General features: G+C 43.8%; 1 protein-coding gene across 1 annotated transcript; it reads right to left on the reverse strand.

The window, feature by feature from the left end:
- Nucleotides 1-3,280: 3,280 nt before the first annotated feature.
- On the reverse strand, nucleotides 3,281-18,028 carry LOC108517619 (LIM domain-containing protein 1-like). The gene is made up of 5 exons (XM_017855646.1): nucleotides 17,993-18,028; nucleotides 10,791-11,050; nucleotides 10,103-10,154; nucleotides 9,207-9,275; nucleotides 3,281-6,433 (listed from the first exon to the last, which is right to left on the reverse strand). Exons 1-5 carry the CDS (start codon nucleotides 18,026-18,028, stop codon nucleotides 6,296-6,298), a joined length of 555 nt encoding a protein of 184 aa, XP_017711135.1. The 3' UTR covers nucleotides 3,281-6,295.
- Between the last annotated feature and the right edge of the window lie 515 nt (nucleotides 18,029-18,543).

The raw sequence follows: 18,543 nt of genomic DNA on the forward strand, positions 1-18,543 counted from the left end.
GTGGTGGGCGGGAGGTTGCAAAGGGAGTAGCCTCTGGTCCTTCTGTTACTTGGGCATGGAAAGTTGGGGTTTTCCTTTTGAGTTCTTAGAAGTCAGCCTGAATTGGCCTTAGATTCCCTGCCTCCAGACCCTATCTCCTGCTTCCCTTCCCTTCAGAGATCTCCCTGTCCTCATCACCAGAACCTGTGAATATCTTATTCTGCAAAGTAAAAGGGGCCTTGCAGATGTTATTAAGAATCACAAAATGGGAGATTCTGGATTATCTGGATGGATATAATCACAAGCATCCTTATAAGGAGGCAGGGAGGGTCAGAGAGGAGATGTGACAATAGAAGCAGCCAGAATGATGCAGCCACAAGCCAAGGAAAATGGGCAGCCTCTAGAAGCAGAAAAGGGGCAAGGAATGGGCAGTCCCCTATAGTGCCTCTGGAAGCAATGTGCTTCTGCTGACAACCTTGACTTTGGCTCATATCCAGGATGACAGAAAGATGTATTTGGGTTGTTTTAAGCCACTGAGGTTGTGGTAATTTGTTAGAGTGACCACAGGAAACCAGTACAGATTTCAACGGAGCAGCAGTGAGCTTCTCCTCACAGCCTCCTGCGGCTTTTTGACTATGTAGCTTTGCTGAAGAAGTACACTGACAGACAAGTTACTGCCTCACAGCAACCATAGTAGTAGAGCGGTCAAGACAGCGCCCTCCGGACGAGATGGTCTGGGATGGAGTACTTATTGCGTACTTCATTTACTTCACCCTTCTGTGTCTCAGTTGTCTTGTCTATCAAATGAGGGATGATAAAGAACATACAGTCCTTGGAATGTGGTGAGCACACAGGAAATGTCAGCTATTACAGCTGCTACTGCTTCATCACAGCACTTAGAACCAGACCAGATACCCCACTGCCCAGTCCCACATGGCTCAATGCCCGAGGCTGACTCTTAGGACTATGCCATCTCCTCCCAACCCCTAGTACTGGGATGCCTTGCTGGTAACTGGAAAGTGGCCACGGTGGGAATATTTACATTATAGATATCAGCAAATACTCCGTATCAGGGCTTTTAAATTTTTTGCCACAGAGGGCTGGTTTGCCAGCACACCACAACCCCAGACCACCTTTTGCCCTGATTGCATCTTCACCCCTTGCACTATCAGTCTTAAGCAAATAGCAGCCCATGTTGGTAAAATCAGCCTAGCCATTCTCTTATCACTTAAAAAGAAAAAAAAAAAGTTTTATTCTGGTGTAAAGTGCCATGACTATCAGTATCCTCACTCCCAGCTTTCCCGTGTCCTTGGCACGTCAGACCTGGTAGCCACAAGGACTAAACTGGAGTCTAGAACAAACTCTTTCCCCACCCCAAGGATTCTAACCACACACTTGGCCCCATCACTCTACAAGTCCCGTCTTCCTGCATGTGGCTGTCTCAAAACTGAAGGATCACTCACCTTGAGGATTCTTTGGTCATAACCTCAGAAGAAAAAAAATGGTAACATTCACAAAAGAGACAAAGTGACCTTACATGTCACTGCATCAGGACCTTACAAGTCTCAATCTTAAAGGCCCAGTAAAAGAAACTGCTGATTCTTGGGATATGATTCTCCAAGGTCTCTCACATTTTTATACATCTGGTAAGAATAGGCACCTAGTGCCAGGTTCCAGACTTATATTTCCAAGGATGTTTATCTAGTGAAGTATTGGATGACAGAGATAGTGTCTGTCTCTGGAGCAAAAGTCAGGCAGGCTTACTGCCCATTATCAAATACCAGGGTTCCCTAAGCATGGGGGTTCCTCTTGTAATGCAGCCCACTGTGTGTGCAGGTCTCACGTGGCCCTCTTCATGGGGTCTGGGGCTCAGGGAACCAGTGCAAATGCTGATAATCTGGCCACTGCTATTGCTATAATAAACTGTCCTTTGTCTCTGACCTATGAGTCTCATAACTTCTGCCAGGATCCATGAATCCATGTGGTGTGCTCACTTTATTAGCTTGCAAGTAGGGTAAAATCTCATACCCTTCACAGGTTTGATACCCATGTGGTACTTTTAAGAATCCAGAGCTGTAAAAGAACACAAAGTCCAGGTAGCAAAAAGCATTGTTTGCTGACTCCACACACAGAAAAGACCCGGGAAATATAATATTCAAGGAGCACTTTAATAGTCAACAAATTGATGCAGTTTTGTCACAATACTTTGCATAATTTTATAGTAACAGTAAAATTCTGAATCACTTTATAGTAAAAGAAAAGACACAGAGGAAAATAATTTCCCTGTACAATGAAATTTTCATACACTATATGGAGATTTCCCACATCTGTCAAGTTTTGGCTCAGAATAAAAGATAGCTAATATATTTCACTCTTTTTTCTGTTACTTTTCTTTTCTTTTTTCTTTTTTTTTTTTGAGACAGAGTTTCGCTCTGTTGCCCAGGTCGGGGTGAAATGGCACCATCTTGGCTCACTGCGACCTCTGCCTCCCATGTTCAAGCAATTCTCCTGCCTCAGCCTCTCAAGTAGCTGGGACTACAGGCATGAGTCACCATACCTGGCTAATTTTGTATTTTCAGTAGAGACAGTGTTTCACCATGTTGGTCAGGCTGGTCTCTAACTCCTGACCTTAAGTGATCCACCCACCTCAGCCTCCCAAAGTGCTGGGATTACAGGCATGAGCCACTGTGCCCGGCCTTTTCTGTTACTTTTAAAAGTTCCTTCACATAGTAAAGAAATTAGGACTGATTCTTGGCATAAAGGAAGGTACAAAAAAAAAGTTGTGCCAGGAACAGTGGCTAATGGCCGTAATCACAACGCTTTGGGAGGTGGAGGTGGGCAGATCACTTGAGCCCAGGGGTTCCAGACCATCCTGGGCAACATGGTGAAACCCATCTCTATTAAAAATACAAAAATTAGCCAGGGGTGGTCGTATACGCCTGTGGTCCCAGCTACTGAGGCTGAGGTGGGACAATCACTTGAACCCACTAGGTGGAGGCTGCAGTGAGCTGAGATTGCACCACTGTACTCCAGCCTGGGCAACAGAGTGAGGTCCTGCCTCAAAAAAAAAAAAAAAAAAAAAAATTGGTTTCCTGGCAGATAGAGTTTTAACAAGTGCATCAAGCAGTAATAATTTGTGGTCTTGTGCTCAATTCTCACACATGATCTTTGTGGGGGTCCCAGCAGCCATCACAGCTCGACTTTTCACATGCATGGGACACAGTACATAGCAGCAGCCTTGAAAGGACTGCAAAGGGGTGTGAATTCCAAACATTCTCTTAAGTCCTAACATTTCTGTTCTTCATTTTGTGTGACACAAGCCCACAGAAACAAGGCGATGATGGCGCTTGAGGGTGACCAGACCTCCTCAATCATTCCCTCAGCCACCCAGGACTCAACAGCAGAACCTCACAGGACTCAGCTGAAAGAGGTTTTCACTCAAGCACTAACCACAGAGAAATGGGAAGTGCCATCCTGCTGCCATACGCAGCCGATGGCTGGCTAGGACTAAATGCCCTTCTGTGGTGAGATGAACCAAGACAGCAGATGGGGAAATAACATCAGTGAGAGAGATTACGAATGGATCCTTATCTTGCAGGTCAAACTGGGTTGTCTCTTCTCAAACCACCCAGGCAGTTTCTGAATGTCCCAAGATAGGGGTAGAGGAAAAGAAGAAAAAGACAAAACAGGAGACAGTGGGTGAGAAAACCTAAAAGGCACGATGAGGCAAAGGCCTAAGATGAAGGCTGGCTTTGGGATCTGAAATCCGGCCACAGTCCTCCTTGTTTTATCTAAAGTCCAAGAATTGTCAAAAAGAAAATCCAGGAGGGATATTCATTCTAAATTTTAAAACCTTTTCTTCCTGGCCTACCAAGTCCTTGTGTTTGCTTTCTAGGTGCCCATAAATACAACCCCATTATAATTCTATTTGGCTAATAATTTATATTTAAAATACCAGGTAGGTGAAATCTCTTCATGGCTTTTGTGCAAGGGCCTGAAGCGGGGAGAAAAACAACTGATTGGAGATTCCTACCTGGAGCCTTCTCCAGGGAAACTGACAACCAGAGAAATCTGTTGCTAGGGTTTCCAGGACATCTGGAAATTCCCTTATTGTTCTTTCTCGACAATATAAAATGGTCTATTTGCAAACCTATCTGAATCACCTCAATCTAGGCCGCTTTAAAAATTTCATTTAAAATGTAATCACAGATTTTTAAACTAATTACCCAATTTGCAAACAAATCCCAGCTACTTCTGGTCTTGAACATGGAGCAAAGGTGTGTCAGTAAGGCCAACATTCTTAGGGTGACAGAGACAGGTTAACGCATTGGCTGGCTTCATTCACCCCCTGCTGTGCCCACACTGAGTTGGATGACTTGATGGGAAGAGAGGGTCCTCACCTCAGGGTTCACTTCCCCAACCCCAGTGTTCATGGGTGTTCAGGAGGCTCAGCCTGTGAAAAAGAACCAATGACAATGCACACCCTGGCTGAAGTGACATCTGGCCAAAGGATTCCAACAGAATGAATTTCATCAACATGGAAAGGATAATCCATGGCACCAATTCTGTGCTTTTTACAGGCAATGGTTACCAAATGAGTCAAAACATGGCCTAGAAGTAGAGCCAGGCCCAATGAAAAGCCTGAGTTCACATGTGCTACGGGCTCCACTGACTGCCCTCAGCAGCCCAGCACCCAGTCCTCTTGCTCTGGGTGCAAGGTGAGGAGGCAGAGTGCACACACTGGCTCCAGTGTCCCCAGCCTGGCTGGCAATGGTAAAAAGGGCTGCCTTTCTTTTGCAGCTTCTTCTAATCAAAATACCAAGGGTTATTGACCTCCAGCCTCAGGGATGTGACTTGCAGTGCAAATTTTACCTCTTCAGTGCAGAGAGTGGTCTTGAAATCTCGCCAGTGTGTGGCCCTCCCTCAGTTCCTGCCACCCTGGAGAGCCAGGATGCTGAAATGCCTAAGGTAAAAGCACTGAATCGGATCTGTTCCCCGCTGACCTTTAGTTATGATCACTCTGCCCTGACCAGCTGGAGTTGGGCCTGTGTGAAGCCAGTGATTTCCAACACACTGAAGAAGCTATCTGAGTCCAGTGTGAAAGCCAAATTCCTCCTGAATCTGTGATTTGGTGAAGCTCTATCTGTGAGGTATTTTGTGTGTGTGGAAGACTGCAAGTGAAGGGAAACAACTAAAAACACAGACAAAAGCAGTGTACCTTATACTGGTTTCTTCCAACATAATGCCTGTGCCAAGAACTGGGCAGGAGAGAAACCAACAAAATGAATATAATAACTTATCCTGAGGCACTCCCTCCCATGCTGGCTTAGAGATCTCGCACACACAAAAACGCTCCTGTTTATCAGAAGCTGTCTCTCAGTACGCAGGCAGTTCTTCCCCAAAGCCCGTCATTAAATAAGCTAAAAACAGGTGCAAGCGATGGACCTGCATGGGTTCCTGAGACTTGCCTTGCAGAAGTGGCCTTCCAAGTCACTGACTCTTGAAAACTCCAGAGAAAAACAGCGCAAGACGTGGGCAACAAAAGAATCCTGGTGCCTGCACCAAGTTCTTCTCCCAAAGCATGTTTTACTCATATAGGGCAAATTTCTGTCGGGGCCTCAGCTGCCTTTAGGAGAGTAAGGATTTGCAGGGGCACAGAGAAGGCTGTCAGTGTCTAAGGAGGAAACCCTGCCTCACTTATTTCAAATCTTACCTCTGGTTTTCTAAGCAAATTCGTCTTAGGATACAAAGCACATATTAGAGCTTCCTTCTTGCCTTAATGCAATTAAATTTGCAGACATTCTGCAGAAGAACTGAAGCTCTTGGGTGAAAAGAAGCCTTAAATCATGCCATGATATGTATGGGGGGAGGGGGCGTTTGGGTCTAGGTATTTTCCTGAAGGAAGAGAAAGGGGGTGAATGTATTGGCAGCTGAGCTGTCCCTTCAAGGGGATATTGTGAAATAAGCTCAATAAGAACCTCTCCTTCAGAAGCGTGAAATGTTCCCAGAGGGGACAGGAGGATTCCTTTGTTGCAATGATGCAACCTCAGGTCATATGCTACGCACATGCTGGGGCGTTTTCCTGAGTAACCTGAGGAAAATGTGGCAACAGAGAAAAACACTTGGAAAATACACGTAGCAGGCAGGTAGTGTTCACCTCCCTGGTTAAAGGAAAGGCACCCCACACATGCTCACAGGAACTCTCCCTTCCACCCCTCCTCTTCCCTTATACCACTTCCACTCCAGGGGCCACCGGAAGCAGCAGCAGCAACCCCGGCTCCTCATCCCCTGCCATGATGTCTGCAAGTGGCTCTGGCTAGAAGTGGTGCTGATGAAGGGCTGTGGACGAGGGTCTCTTCTCCAGCCTCTTCACGTGGCAGGAGTGACAGAACAGGTGGTCCTCCAGCGGATAACAGCGGTGGCCATCTTCATCATTGAGCTCCAGACCACAGTCCTGGGAGGAGGCAGACATGTCCGGGGGAAGCAAATCAAAACAGATTGCAAGACTGACCTGAAGGTCACAGTCCCCAAAATCAGCAGAGGGTGCTGTGTTTTTCTGCATAGGCAGGAAATGCCGGTGCAGAAACACAGCTCCTGCCCAGGGGAGGCCTGTCCAACACAGGAGACACAGCCGCATAACACTTGCTGTGAACCACTTAAAATGTGCTGTCAGTGTAAACGCAGATTCCCAAGACTTAGGACAAAAAGAGGATGTAAAAATATTTCATGGGAAAAAGCAATGAGATCATGTCCTCTGCAGAGACATGGATGAAGCTGGAAGCCATTATCCTCAGCAAACTAACACAGGAACAGAAAACTAAACACCACATGTTCTCACTCACAAGTGGGAGTTGAACAATGAGAACACATGGACACAGGGAGGGGAATAAGACACACCAGGGCCTGTTGGGAGGTGGGGGCTGAGGGGAGGGAACTTAGAAGATGGGACAAAAGGTGCAGCAAACCACCATGGCACACGTATAACGTGTACCTATGTAACAAACCTGCACACATATCCTATTTTTTTTAGAAGAAATAAATTGTGGAGTTACAAAAAAAATCTCATGAGTAATTTTTTTATATTGATTATGTGTTCAAAAGATAATATTTGGATTTTTTTTTTTTCTTTTTTGAGACAGTCTCCCTCTGTCTCCTAGGCTGTAGTACAGTGGTGCGATCTCAGCTCACTGCAACATCCACCTCCCGGGTTCAAGCAATTCTCCTGCCTCAGTCTCCCAAGTAGCTGGGATTATGCACGCACCTCCACATCTGGCTAATTTTTGTATTTTTAGCAGAGACAGAGTTTCACCATGTTGGCCAGGCTGGTCTTGAACTCCTGGCCTCAAATGATCTGCCTGCCTCGGCCTCCCAAAGTGTTGGGATTACAGGTGTGAGCCACCACGCCCAGTGAGATTTTTATTTATTTTTAATTTTTATTTATTTATTTATTTTTGAGATGGAGTCTCACTCTGTCACCCAGGCTGGAGTGCAATGGCGTGATCTCAGCTCCACTGCAACCTCCGCCTCCTAGGTTCACGCCATTCTCCTACTTCAGCCTCCCAAGTAGCTGGGATTACAGGTGCCCACCACCACGCCCAGCTAATTTTTTGTATTTTTAGTAGAGATGGGGTTTCACCGTGTTAGCGAGGATGGTCTCGATCTCCTGGCCTCGTGATCTGTTCACCTCAGCCTCCCAAAGTGCTGGGATTACAGGCATGAGCCACAGCGCCTGGTCCTTGGTTTTTTATTTTTTTAAGACAGGGTCTTGCTCTGTCACCCAGAGAAGAGTGAGGTGACGTGATCCTAGCTTCCCAAGTAGCTGAGACTATAGGCACAGCATGCCTGGCTAATTTTTGTATTTTAGTAGAGACGGGGTCTCACTGTGTTGCCCATGCTGTTCTCAAAACTCCTGGGCTCAAGTGATCCCCCGCCTCGGTCTTCCAAAGTGCTAAGATTACAGGCAAGGGCCCATGCCTGGCTGGATATTTTGAACTGAATAAAATACTTAATCTCACCTGTTTCTTTTAACTTTTTAATTGTGGCTACCAGAAAACTTAAAATGATACCATGACTTTAATTTGTTGCTCTCATATTTCTTTCTTTTTTTGAGATGGAGTCTCGCTCTGTCGCCCAGGCTGGAGTGCAGTAGCACAATCTCAGGTCACTGCAACCTCCACCTCCCGGGTTCAAGCAATTCTCCTGTCTCAGCTTCCCGAGTAGCTGGGACTACAGGTGTGTGCCACCATGCCCACTAATTTTTGTATTTTTAGTAGAGATGGGATTTTGCCATGTTGGCCAGGCTGGTCTCGAACTCCTGACCTCAAGTGATCTGTCAGCCTTAGCCTCCCAAAGTGCTGGGATTACAAGTGTGAGCCATTGCACCTGGCCCCTTATATTTCTTTTGGATAGCACTGGTCTAGAAAATGTGGAGAGGCCTGTTGAGCAAATGTCCTCACCTTTTTCTCCTGCAGTGACCTGGGGCACCTGGGGTCCCGCAGCAATGATTCCCACCCATTTCTTCAGTGTTGGCAGTGGGACAAGTCTATATGAAGGACACCCCCATTCTCTACTCACAAGGTCACCAAATGAATCTAATCTACTTCCATGCGTGAATTCACTTAATTGTGGCTGAAATTTCATGGTCACCCTTCACAGGGGCTGGTGAGGGCGATCCCTAGCTTTCCTAACCGTCATCAGGTACTAGTGCTTCTTCATCCTGGGTTGGGACACGGGGCAGGAAGGGGCAAGCGGACCCCACCTGCCTTCACACCACCAGCTGACATGCCTGTTTCCAGGAGGGGCTTCCTGATTTCCAGGGCTTGGCTGAGAAACGGGCTCCTGGCAGACAGAACAGCCTACAAGCTGGAGGGGAGGGTGTCCCTTCCCCAAATCGCACACCTGCCTGACAATGTGGTCCCCAGACAGGACCTGAAACCCATGCTCTCCACCACCCTCCTAGCTCTGCAGCTTCAGGGATAGTAGCTCCAACAGTTGCAGGACTTGATAGTTCTGAATGTGCAAAAGAAAGACCTTTATACCTTGAGCATTTCCATCTTCTCCTATCTACCCTAAGAACCAGCCTTCACTCCATTTCCTACAGAAGTTCTAGAGGGCTGAACCTTGCCAGAATCTTGTTGACCGCCAAGAGGTCAACCCCAGTCAATGCAGGATGCTCTTCTCTTGGATGTCTACAATGGGCTCTGGGGGCTGGGTGGGGAGGGGCCTACCTCGCAGTGGTAACACTCCACGTGGTAGTCTCTGTCCATGGACACAACACGGATGGTCTCATCTGAGCCCTGGGACCAAAGAAAAGAACACGCCGGAGAGACCTGTTAGGGGCCTGTCGGGCTTGATGTACCACAGGGTGGGGAGGGAAGAGGGTTTTGGGGTAACAAGTAGGTGGCCTTGGGAGGAGAAGGTAATCAGGAGTACTTGTTGGAAAAAGAATACATTTAAGCTGATGAGAGGGAAAGTGGGAGGGACAGGAGCCCTTCCTTCTGGAATGTTGGAGTCAACACTGAAAGAAAGACCTACATGGACACTTATTTTAAAAAATGAATAAAAGACAAGTCTTTCTGCTCATCTGCTAATCTAAGAATTAGTATCAAGTAAGGGAGTTTGACCTGATCATGGGGACAAACCAGCACAAGAAGGGTACTGGGGTGGGGAAGCCAGTCAACAAGGAAGGGTGAGGACGTGACTTCTCTCAAACGTGAGGTGTTTTGTTTTGTTTTTTTGGAGACAAGGTCTTGTTCTGTCACCCGCTGGAATGCAGTAGCACCATCATAGCTCACTGCAGTCTCAAACTCTTGGGCTCAAGCAGCTAGGACTACAGGCACATGCCACCACGCTTGGCTAATTTTGAACAATTTTCTGTAGAGATGAGGTCTTGGTATGTTGCCCAGGCTGTTCTTAAACTCTAGGCCTCAAGCAATTTTCCTGCCTGCCTGGGCCTCCTAAAGTGGTGGGATTACAGGCGTGAGCCACTGCACCAGGCCAGAGTTGAGATTTTTAAAAGGATACCTTAAAAGATGTAAGGACAGGACATGGATCTTGTAAATGAGCCCAGGGAGATATTCATGTCTTAGAAGCCCCTGGGAGCATGTCTGGAAAGGCATCTTACCTCAGGTGGAAGGATGGGAAGGCCACAGGCTGCACACTTGGGGGCCAGCACCCTGCGGGGAGAAACAAAGCAGCAGTAAATGCACACTGTGTTGTTTCTGGGAGCAAAGGCCAGATACAGACTTGCACTTGGAATCCACATAGAGCCTTCCTCCATGCTGCCTCCTGCCCTTTGCTCTCCTCCCTCATAGAATGTCTGGAACCTGCCTCACTTTGTGGAATATGCCTTAGTATTTGTTCCCCAGCTGCAATGAGGACACTGGCTGCCTCTCACTCTTTTGGGGACAGCACTAACCTATTTGTTTACACTCCTCATGGTGCCTAGCACAGGCCCAGGCAAACCAAGATTGGTGGGAACCAGCACTGCATAGGGGCCTTGTGAAGTTAGGTAATGCTGAAGCCACAGGGCTTGGTGGATTCCTCCCGAGGCCTAGCCAGGAATACGATTACTAGTTTTTGTGCCCTAGTTTTTTTTTTCACTAAACATGATTCTTTAACCTATTCCTGTCAATGCTGGCATTGACCAACCTCCCAAGATCCCTACTGCACCCCTCAAAACCATTAAGCCTTTGCTGGACTGTGATCTAAGGGCAGCTGGCAAACACAGTTCTGTCAGTTTCCACCGCTCACTCTGCTGAGATCAGCTTGGCCTACACGAATGGGTCCTGTCTGCTCCCGTCCCTTCTTACTTGTGGTAATCTCGGACACAGTAGATCTTGTTCTCTGAGTCCACGGTGAAGGGCACCCCATCCAGACACTCATTACAGATGACACAGCGGAAACAGCCGGGGTGGTAGGACTTCCCCAGGGCTTGCAGGATCTGGAGGAGAGGCCAAGACTCAGTGGGGATTATAGGGAAGGATGGAATGGTGGAAGGGGAGAGAAATACATCAGTCCTAAGGATTACATGAGCAGTCACACACGGAGTACACTTACCCCCGAGTTTCACCTAGGAGAAGAGCAAGAGGTGATGGGGTGGGAAAGGCAAATCTGTTTAGATGAATACACAGAAGAGACCACCTAAGAATCTTTTTTCTGCAGCCTCTCACAGGGTCTCTGAGCTGGGAGGGAAAGAGGGCTCCTTTCCAACCCTCACCCAGAGCAGGAAACTCTTGCACAGTTTTTTATATGAAAGAGATGCTAAGGGAGGGATGGGCCAATCCCAGGGCCAAAATCCACCATGGAGAAGTGGGAAACGATGCAAAGCAGGGCCAGAGAAGGATCCATCCTTCCCAGATTTGGGAAGCAGCAAGTACTTGGAAAAATGGAAAGAAATTCCATGTTGAAATGGCAGAGCTCAAAAGGAACCCCTTCACTTCTGCCTCTTGGGTGCCCCTTCTTGCAGCTTTGACTCTGGAGCATGATGATTTAGAAGTTCTGACTCAACTCGATGACCTCAAATCCAAGTGTAATAAGTAAAGTTTCTCTGTTGTTGTTTTTAAATGCAATAGAGAGAAAGCCCCACAAACTTCTTCCTCTCAGTGTCATTTAATCTGGATCTGGATGGGACACCTGGAACTGCCAGAGCCAACCTGAAACCAGGACAGATCCAAGACATGGACAGCAGGAAAGAGAAGAGATGGAAAGAACATCCTTGGTGAGGTCCATAAGTAACTGAATTAGCTCATCATGGAACCGCATACTTCCAAGCCTCTTTTTAGGTGAGATAAAATATCATTCCTATGAAGTCAGTGGTCCTCGAAGTGTGGCCCCTGGATCTTCAGCATTAGCATCATCTGGAAACTTGTTAATAATGCACATTCTTGGACCCCATCCCAGATTTCTTGAATCAGAAACTCTGGGGGTAAGCCTCGGCAGTTGGTATTTTAATAGGGTGATTCTGATATATATTAAAGTTGGAGGATCATTGGTTTAGCTCGAATTGAGTCTGGGTTTTTTCTATAATTTGCAGTTGAAAGCATCTTCACTGACTTCTAGGAGATTCATATCTGCAATTGCCTGTGTCATGAAACCTAGCAAAAACAACTGAACTACAGAATCAACATGAGCAAGGTCACACCAAAACATGCATCTGCGAAGAATGTACAGAACGGTCATCAGCATGCAGCAGTGAGAACCACACAGAAAGCCTTCAAACAGGCTGAAGAAAGAGGATTTTGGATTTAGGGAAGACTTGTCAGTACACTGTGAGACCTGTGGGGAAAGAGATGCTGTGTTCCAGCTCCTTCTCCTGGAAGCCTCAGGCAGATAACTCCACATTGCACAAGCTCCAGCCAGGAAGGCAAGAGGAGGGCGTTGTTCTATTCCAGCTTTCCTCTGAATGCTCAGCTTTCAGGCTTCCTCATTCCCTCTTGGGTTTCACTACCCTTTGAGGGCCCTCTCAATCTTCAGTAAGGCAAAACAGGAAGAACAACTGGCTGGGCTTCCAAAACCCATTTGGTAGTTTGGACCTTGGAATGAATTTTCCCCAAGATGAATGCTGTCTTGGCAGAAAGAGATCCTTAAATTAATTGTGCCTAAAGTAAGATTGGAAAAAGATGCCATTTTGCTGCATTGTGACTAGCTGTAATACATTTTTTATGTGAGACTATGCCTGGTTCTAACCTGCAAGCCCAGAATGTACCCCTCTATTAACAAAAGGGTTTACAGGGAGACAATTTACACAGAGTTAGACAGCTGGGGTTCTGTCTAGACATTCACTAAAAGTTTTCAAGTCTAGAGAAGACCCGAAAGACTGAAGGTTCAACTTCATACTATCCCATATGGTAGAGATCTCACATCAAGAAATGGAGACTATTTCCCCCTCCCCTTGAATCAGAACTGGCTTTGTGACTTTCTTTAATTAACAGAAAGTAGAAGAAACAATGTTCTGAGATTTCTGAGTCAAAGGCTTAAGAAGACTGGTAGCGGGGGGCGGAGCAAGATGGCCGAATAGGAACAGCTCCAGTCTCCAACTCCCAGCGCGAGCAACACAGAAGACCAGTGATTTCTTTTTTTTTTTTTCTTTTTTTAATTTATTATTTTCATTTTTAATTATTATGAATATATAATAGTAGTACATATTTATGAGGTACATGTGACATTTTGAAACAAGCACACAGTGTATCTCTTCTTAAGTTATGAATTAGTAATAGTAATACCTGTCTAGTTCTAGGGTAGAAAAAAGCCTCTTATTAATATTAATATACACTTATAAAGAACCTAGGGGATATCATATGCTCTGTACTAGACAAAGAGAGTGAAAGAACATATGTTTTTCTTCAGGTGATTTGCATTCTCTAGAATATAGCAGAAAAGCGCAAAGATGCATAACAGACTGGCGTATGCCATGCAGGAAGAGTATCTAAATTCTGGACTGTTGAGTGAATGCATAGGACAGGATTTTAGGGAAACAAGCAGGAACTTCGAAGGAAGTCTTCAAACAGAAAATAGAGTTTGAGCTAACTCTCCCTGACCTCGATATTTTATTTAAGAAAAATTTCGGATATAAAGCAACATTGAAAGAATTTTAAAGTGAGTGTCCACCTACCACATAAATTGTGTTAGGTGGATGCTGCCTTTAAATTACTATGAATAGTCTTATTAAGTTGGTAAATTGCTATACTATTTTTATGAAATATCTATTCACCTACACATCCCTGTATCCATTCATTCATTCATCTTATTTTTTATTCATTTCAAAGCAAACCACACACATTAGTACACTACTTTCTAAATTCTTCAGTATGCATAACAGGAACCAGATTTTAATATTTGTTTATAGTTGTTGAATTAGGTTTTACATGAAATGAGTTGCACACAGTCAGGCTCAGTGGCTCACTCCTGTAATCCCAGCACTTTGGGAGGCCAAGGTGGGTGGATCACCTGAGGTCAGGAGTTCAAGAGCAGCCTGGCCAACGTAATGAAACCCCATCTCTACTAAAAATATAAAACTTAGCCAGGTGAGGTGGCGGACGTATGTAATCCTAGCTACTCAGGATGCTGAGGCAGGAGAATCACTTGAATTCAGGAGACAGAGGTTGCAGTGAGCCAAGATCACGCCATTGCACGCCAGCTTGGTGGACAAGAGTGAAACTTCATAAGAAGAGAAGAAAGAGAGAAAGAAAGAGAGAGAGAGAGAAAGAAAAGAAAGAAAGAAAGAAAGAAAGAGAGAAAGAGAGAGAGAGAGAGAAAGAGAGAAAGAGAGAGAGAGAGAGAGAGGGAGAAAGGGAGAAAGGGAGAAAGGGAGAAAGGGAGGAAGGGAGAAAGGGAGGAAGGGAGGAAGGGAAGGAAGGGAAGGAAAGGAAGGAAGGGAAGGAAGGGAAGGAAGGAAGATGCATACCTGGTTGAAAGAAATTGAGATGCACACATTTTAGCATTCATTCCCTGAGTTTTGACATACATATACATCTAGAAAACCAAACCCCTTTCAAGATAGAAAACATCAGCACCCCAGAGATATCCTTTGTTTCCCTTCCCAGGCAAGTCTCGCCTCAGCAACACCATCTCAACCCCCTTCAGAGGCAACTGCTATCTTCAGGTTTTCCCAGTGTAGATTAGTTTTGCCCATCCTGAAACTTTATTTAAGTGGAATAATACACTACACTCCATTCATCTGTGGATGGACGTTTGCGTTGTTTCTATATCTTGGCTGCCATCACTAATGCTGTACTTGGACAATTTTAAATTTGAGGCTATTATGAGTAAAGCTATGCCAGGAACATTCTTATAGTCTTTTTGGAGACGTATATTGCCATTTCCATCAGATATTGGTATAGTCACTTCAGCATATTTGCGCTTGCTGCTTGCACTGTATATTTTTTCCCATCCATTTGCATTCAGACTATGCATAAAACACTTGTTTATAGACTATGTATTGGTTTTGCTTATTGATCCATTGTTACAATTCTTGTGTTTCATTGAATTTTTTATTCCATCAATATTTATTGTAAATTAATATTTATCTTTAGATTTTATTTTTATTCCTTTTTTCTTGACTACTTTTGTGATTTTATTTTTTAACTTTATTTATTTATTATTTATTCAGGGGTACAGGTGCAGTTTTGCTACATAGTTTACTTGTGTTGTGGGGATTTGTTGTACAGGTTATTTCATGACTTAGGTATTTAGATTCCACTTTCAATTATTGATTGGATTTTGAGCTATCTTTAGTGGTTGCAATACAGAATACACACATTCTTAGCTTTTCATAGCCTAAAGTTAATATTGTACCACCACACATAAAATGCGGAAAACACACAGCTATTCAGGTTCATTTACTAACTCCCCCCAGCTTACTGTACATTACACAGGCTTTTACAGACATTATTCACTCTTCCTGAAGATCTAAGTTTTACCTTCAGTTCTTAGGTTTTCTTATCATTCAATTTTGCAAGTGATGCATTTCTCGTTTTCTTTTCCCTGAAAGTACCTTTTGTTACCTTCAGTCTTAAACAATACTTTTGCTTGATATAAAATTCAACAATTTTCACCAACCCTTCGAAAATATGGCCCCATAGTCTTTTTGTCTCCATATTTGTGAAGAAGACTGGGTGATTATCCAAGGTTTAAGTAATGCATCATTTTCCTCTGGCAGCTTTCAAGATTTTCTTCTTATCATTGTCTTCCAGCAGTTTGACTCCACTGTGTTTACACGTGTTTTTCTTAGTGTTTATTTTGCTGATGCTTATTAAACTTTTGAATGTATAAATGTATGTCTACCACCGCACTGGGAAAATTTTATTCAATTATATTTAGTGTAGCATTTCCCCCTCTCCTCCTGGGATCCCAACTACATATTAGTTAAATATTTCTTACATTGTGATACTGATTCAGGTGGTCTGCTTATTTTCTTCAATCTCTCTTGTCTCCCTCTATCATTCTTGATAAATTCTAGAAATCTGCCTTTATGGTTGCTAATTCCTTTCTGTCCATTCTGCTGCTAAATCCATCCAGTTAATATTTTCAGGTATTGTATTTTTCACTTTCAGTATTTCTACTTGGATTTTCTTTTCCATTGTTCCACTTTCTCTGCTGAGATTCCCTATTTTCTCAGTCATCTTGGACATATATTCCTTTTCCATCTGAAACATATTATAATGGCTGTTATAAACAACTACTTTGGTAGTTCCAACATCTGGATCATCTTGATGGAAATGGGGAGTGGTCTCTGTCGAGGATCTTTCTTCTTGAGAATGTTTCCCATATTCCTTGTTCATTGTATGTTGAGTAACTTTGGATTTTGTCCTGAATATTGGAAATTTTATTTTGTGTTAATGGGGGCCCTATTCATTTATGTGACTTGTGTATGTGTGTGTGTGTGTGTGTGTGTGTGTGTGTGTGTGTGCTTTGCCAGACAATTGCTTTTGTTAAGGAAGCAGGTGACTAGGAGAGGCAGAGTGACACCATTTTTAAAACAACTCCATCTTAAAACTAGCAAGGCACATTTCTTGCCAGTCATGAACCATGGTCAGAAAATGTTTATAGCTGAGGAAACAGCCTAAAGATACCTACAAGGACACATTCCTACAACAACAGAAAGTCCAGATGTCCCAATACCCATAACAATATATGCTTAACCGACTTTCTTCTTTTACCACACTCTGTGATTTGCCTTAAATGCCTTCCTGAGTGGGATCCAAGAACTCTCTCTTGAGATCTGGATCAAGACCCCTTTTTTGCTGGGTAACAGTTTCACTAGACTCTAAATGCCAACAGTTTCTGGATGGCAGATAAAATCTCAGCCTAGTTATTTTATTTGTATCTGAGATGATTTGTCTCTGAATTACACGTGCATGTGTCAGCTAAAGAGTTGAGACAAATTTATACACAGAATTTAGGACTCCTTGTATGTGAATATTTTCACTTTGGGATGTACCCCTTCACTCTGCAAAGGATATAGTTGCCCCAAATTCTTTAATTTCTTCTGGCTAGAGAAACCATAGGTTTTGTATTGGAATTTTAGTTGAAGTGTTACCTGTGATGTGTTTTCTGGCTAAAATCTGTAAGAATGGAAGAATTCAAACTTGTGATTTGTTTTATTCATGTGTCAACTTCCCTCCAAAATCAGTCTGCTTGTATTTACTTTCTTCTGACTTCAGATCGTTGATTTGTGTCTCTTCCCTAGATTTTATTCTTGCTATCTGGGTATTTGTTGGTGCATTATGGGCTTCACTGGACATACAGAAGTGAAATTCCTGAGCTGAGTTTCTACAGAATTTGATACTTAGGTAAGCAAAAATCAGAGAGTGATGAATTACATGCAAGAGAAATATGCCTATCAGAGATTCTGGGGCACATTTGGTGTGCTCCATGTGCAATGAAAGAAATATGGTGGCCCACTTTGGTTTAATACAAGTGGGAAGCTAGATATCAAGTCTGGAAGCAAACCATGCCCTTATAATTGTCAGGGGTAAGTGGCTATATTGGGTCTTGTCCAATGGCTGAAAATTAGAGGTGGGAGATTAGAGGAGCTGACTGTGAATCCACACCAATAATTGTATCAGAAGGAAGAGACCACAGTGATTGAGATAGGGAAGCATGATGGAACAGATCTTTTTAACTAACATAAGGAACATGAGATTGTATATTGAGGGGCACTGATAAGCGGAGTGAGAGAGCATTAACTAAGGAATGGATAAATATAATGTGATACATTTACACAGTCAAATTTTATTTGGCAATAAAAAGGAAAGACACACCGATGCATGCTATATCATGGATACGCCTTGAAAACATCACACCAACTGAAAAATACAGTCAATATAGGCACCCATTGGACAAATCCATTTATATAAAATGGAAGAAAGAGAAGAAGAGGCAAATGGCTGTCTCTTCATTTTCTATTTTTATAGAATAAGACCCTTGCATGATTACTCTTGTCTTGACATCTGCTTCTCATGGGACATGGGATAAGGTGAGAATCCATCCAAGCATCCTGAAGTTTTCATACCAGCATCTCATGGCAGTTTCTTCCTCCAGGTGCCATGGCACTACATCATCACCCTTCATTTAGTTATCTGTCTTTCTTATTAGATTGCAAGATCTTTGAAACCAGGAATGTTTTCTTATTCTTCAAGACTACTACTCTATGTGACACAGTAGTGATGCTTAAATACTGTGGAAAGAATAAATAAAAGAACACAGTCCGTTAAGCTTGCATAAGAGTAAATTACACAAAGGCTGGTGAGGATGTGGAAAAAGGGGATCACTTGTACTCTCTTAGTGGGAATATAAATTAGTACAGCCCCTATGAAGAACAGTCATTTCTAAAAATAGAACTACCATATGAAACAGCAACCTTACCACTGGGTATACACCCAAAAGAAAGGAAATAAGTATATCGAAGAGACATCTACAGCCCCGTGTTTACTACAGCACTATTCACAATAGCCAAGACATGGAATCAAGCTAAGTGTCTATCAACAGATAAATGGATAAAGAAAATGAGGCACATATACACAATGAAATTTATTCGGCCACAAAAAATAATAAAATCCTGTC

The sequence above is a fragment of the Rhinopithecus bieti genome, unplaced genomic scaffold, assembly GCF_001698545.2.
Source record: "Rhinopithecus bieti isolate Rb0 unplaced genomic scaffold, ASM169854v2 scaffold_39746, whole genome shotgun sequence".
NCBI classification, from domain to species: Eukaryota; Metazoa; Chordata; class Mammalia; order Primates; family Cercopithecidae; genus Rhinopithecus; species Rhinopithecus bieti.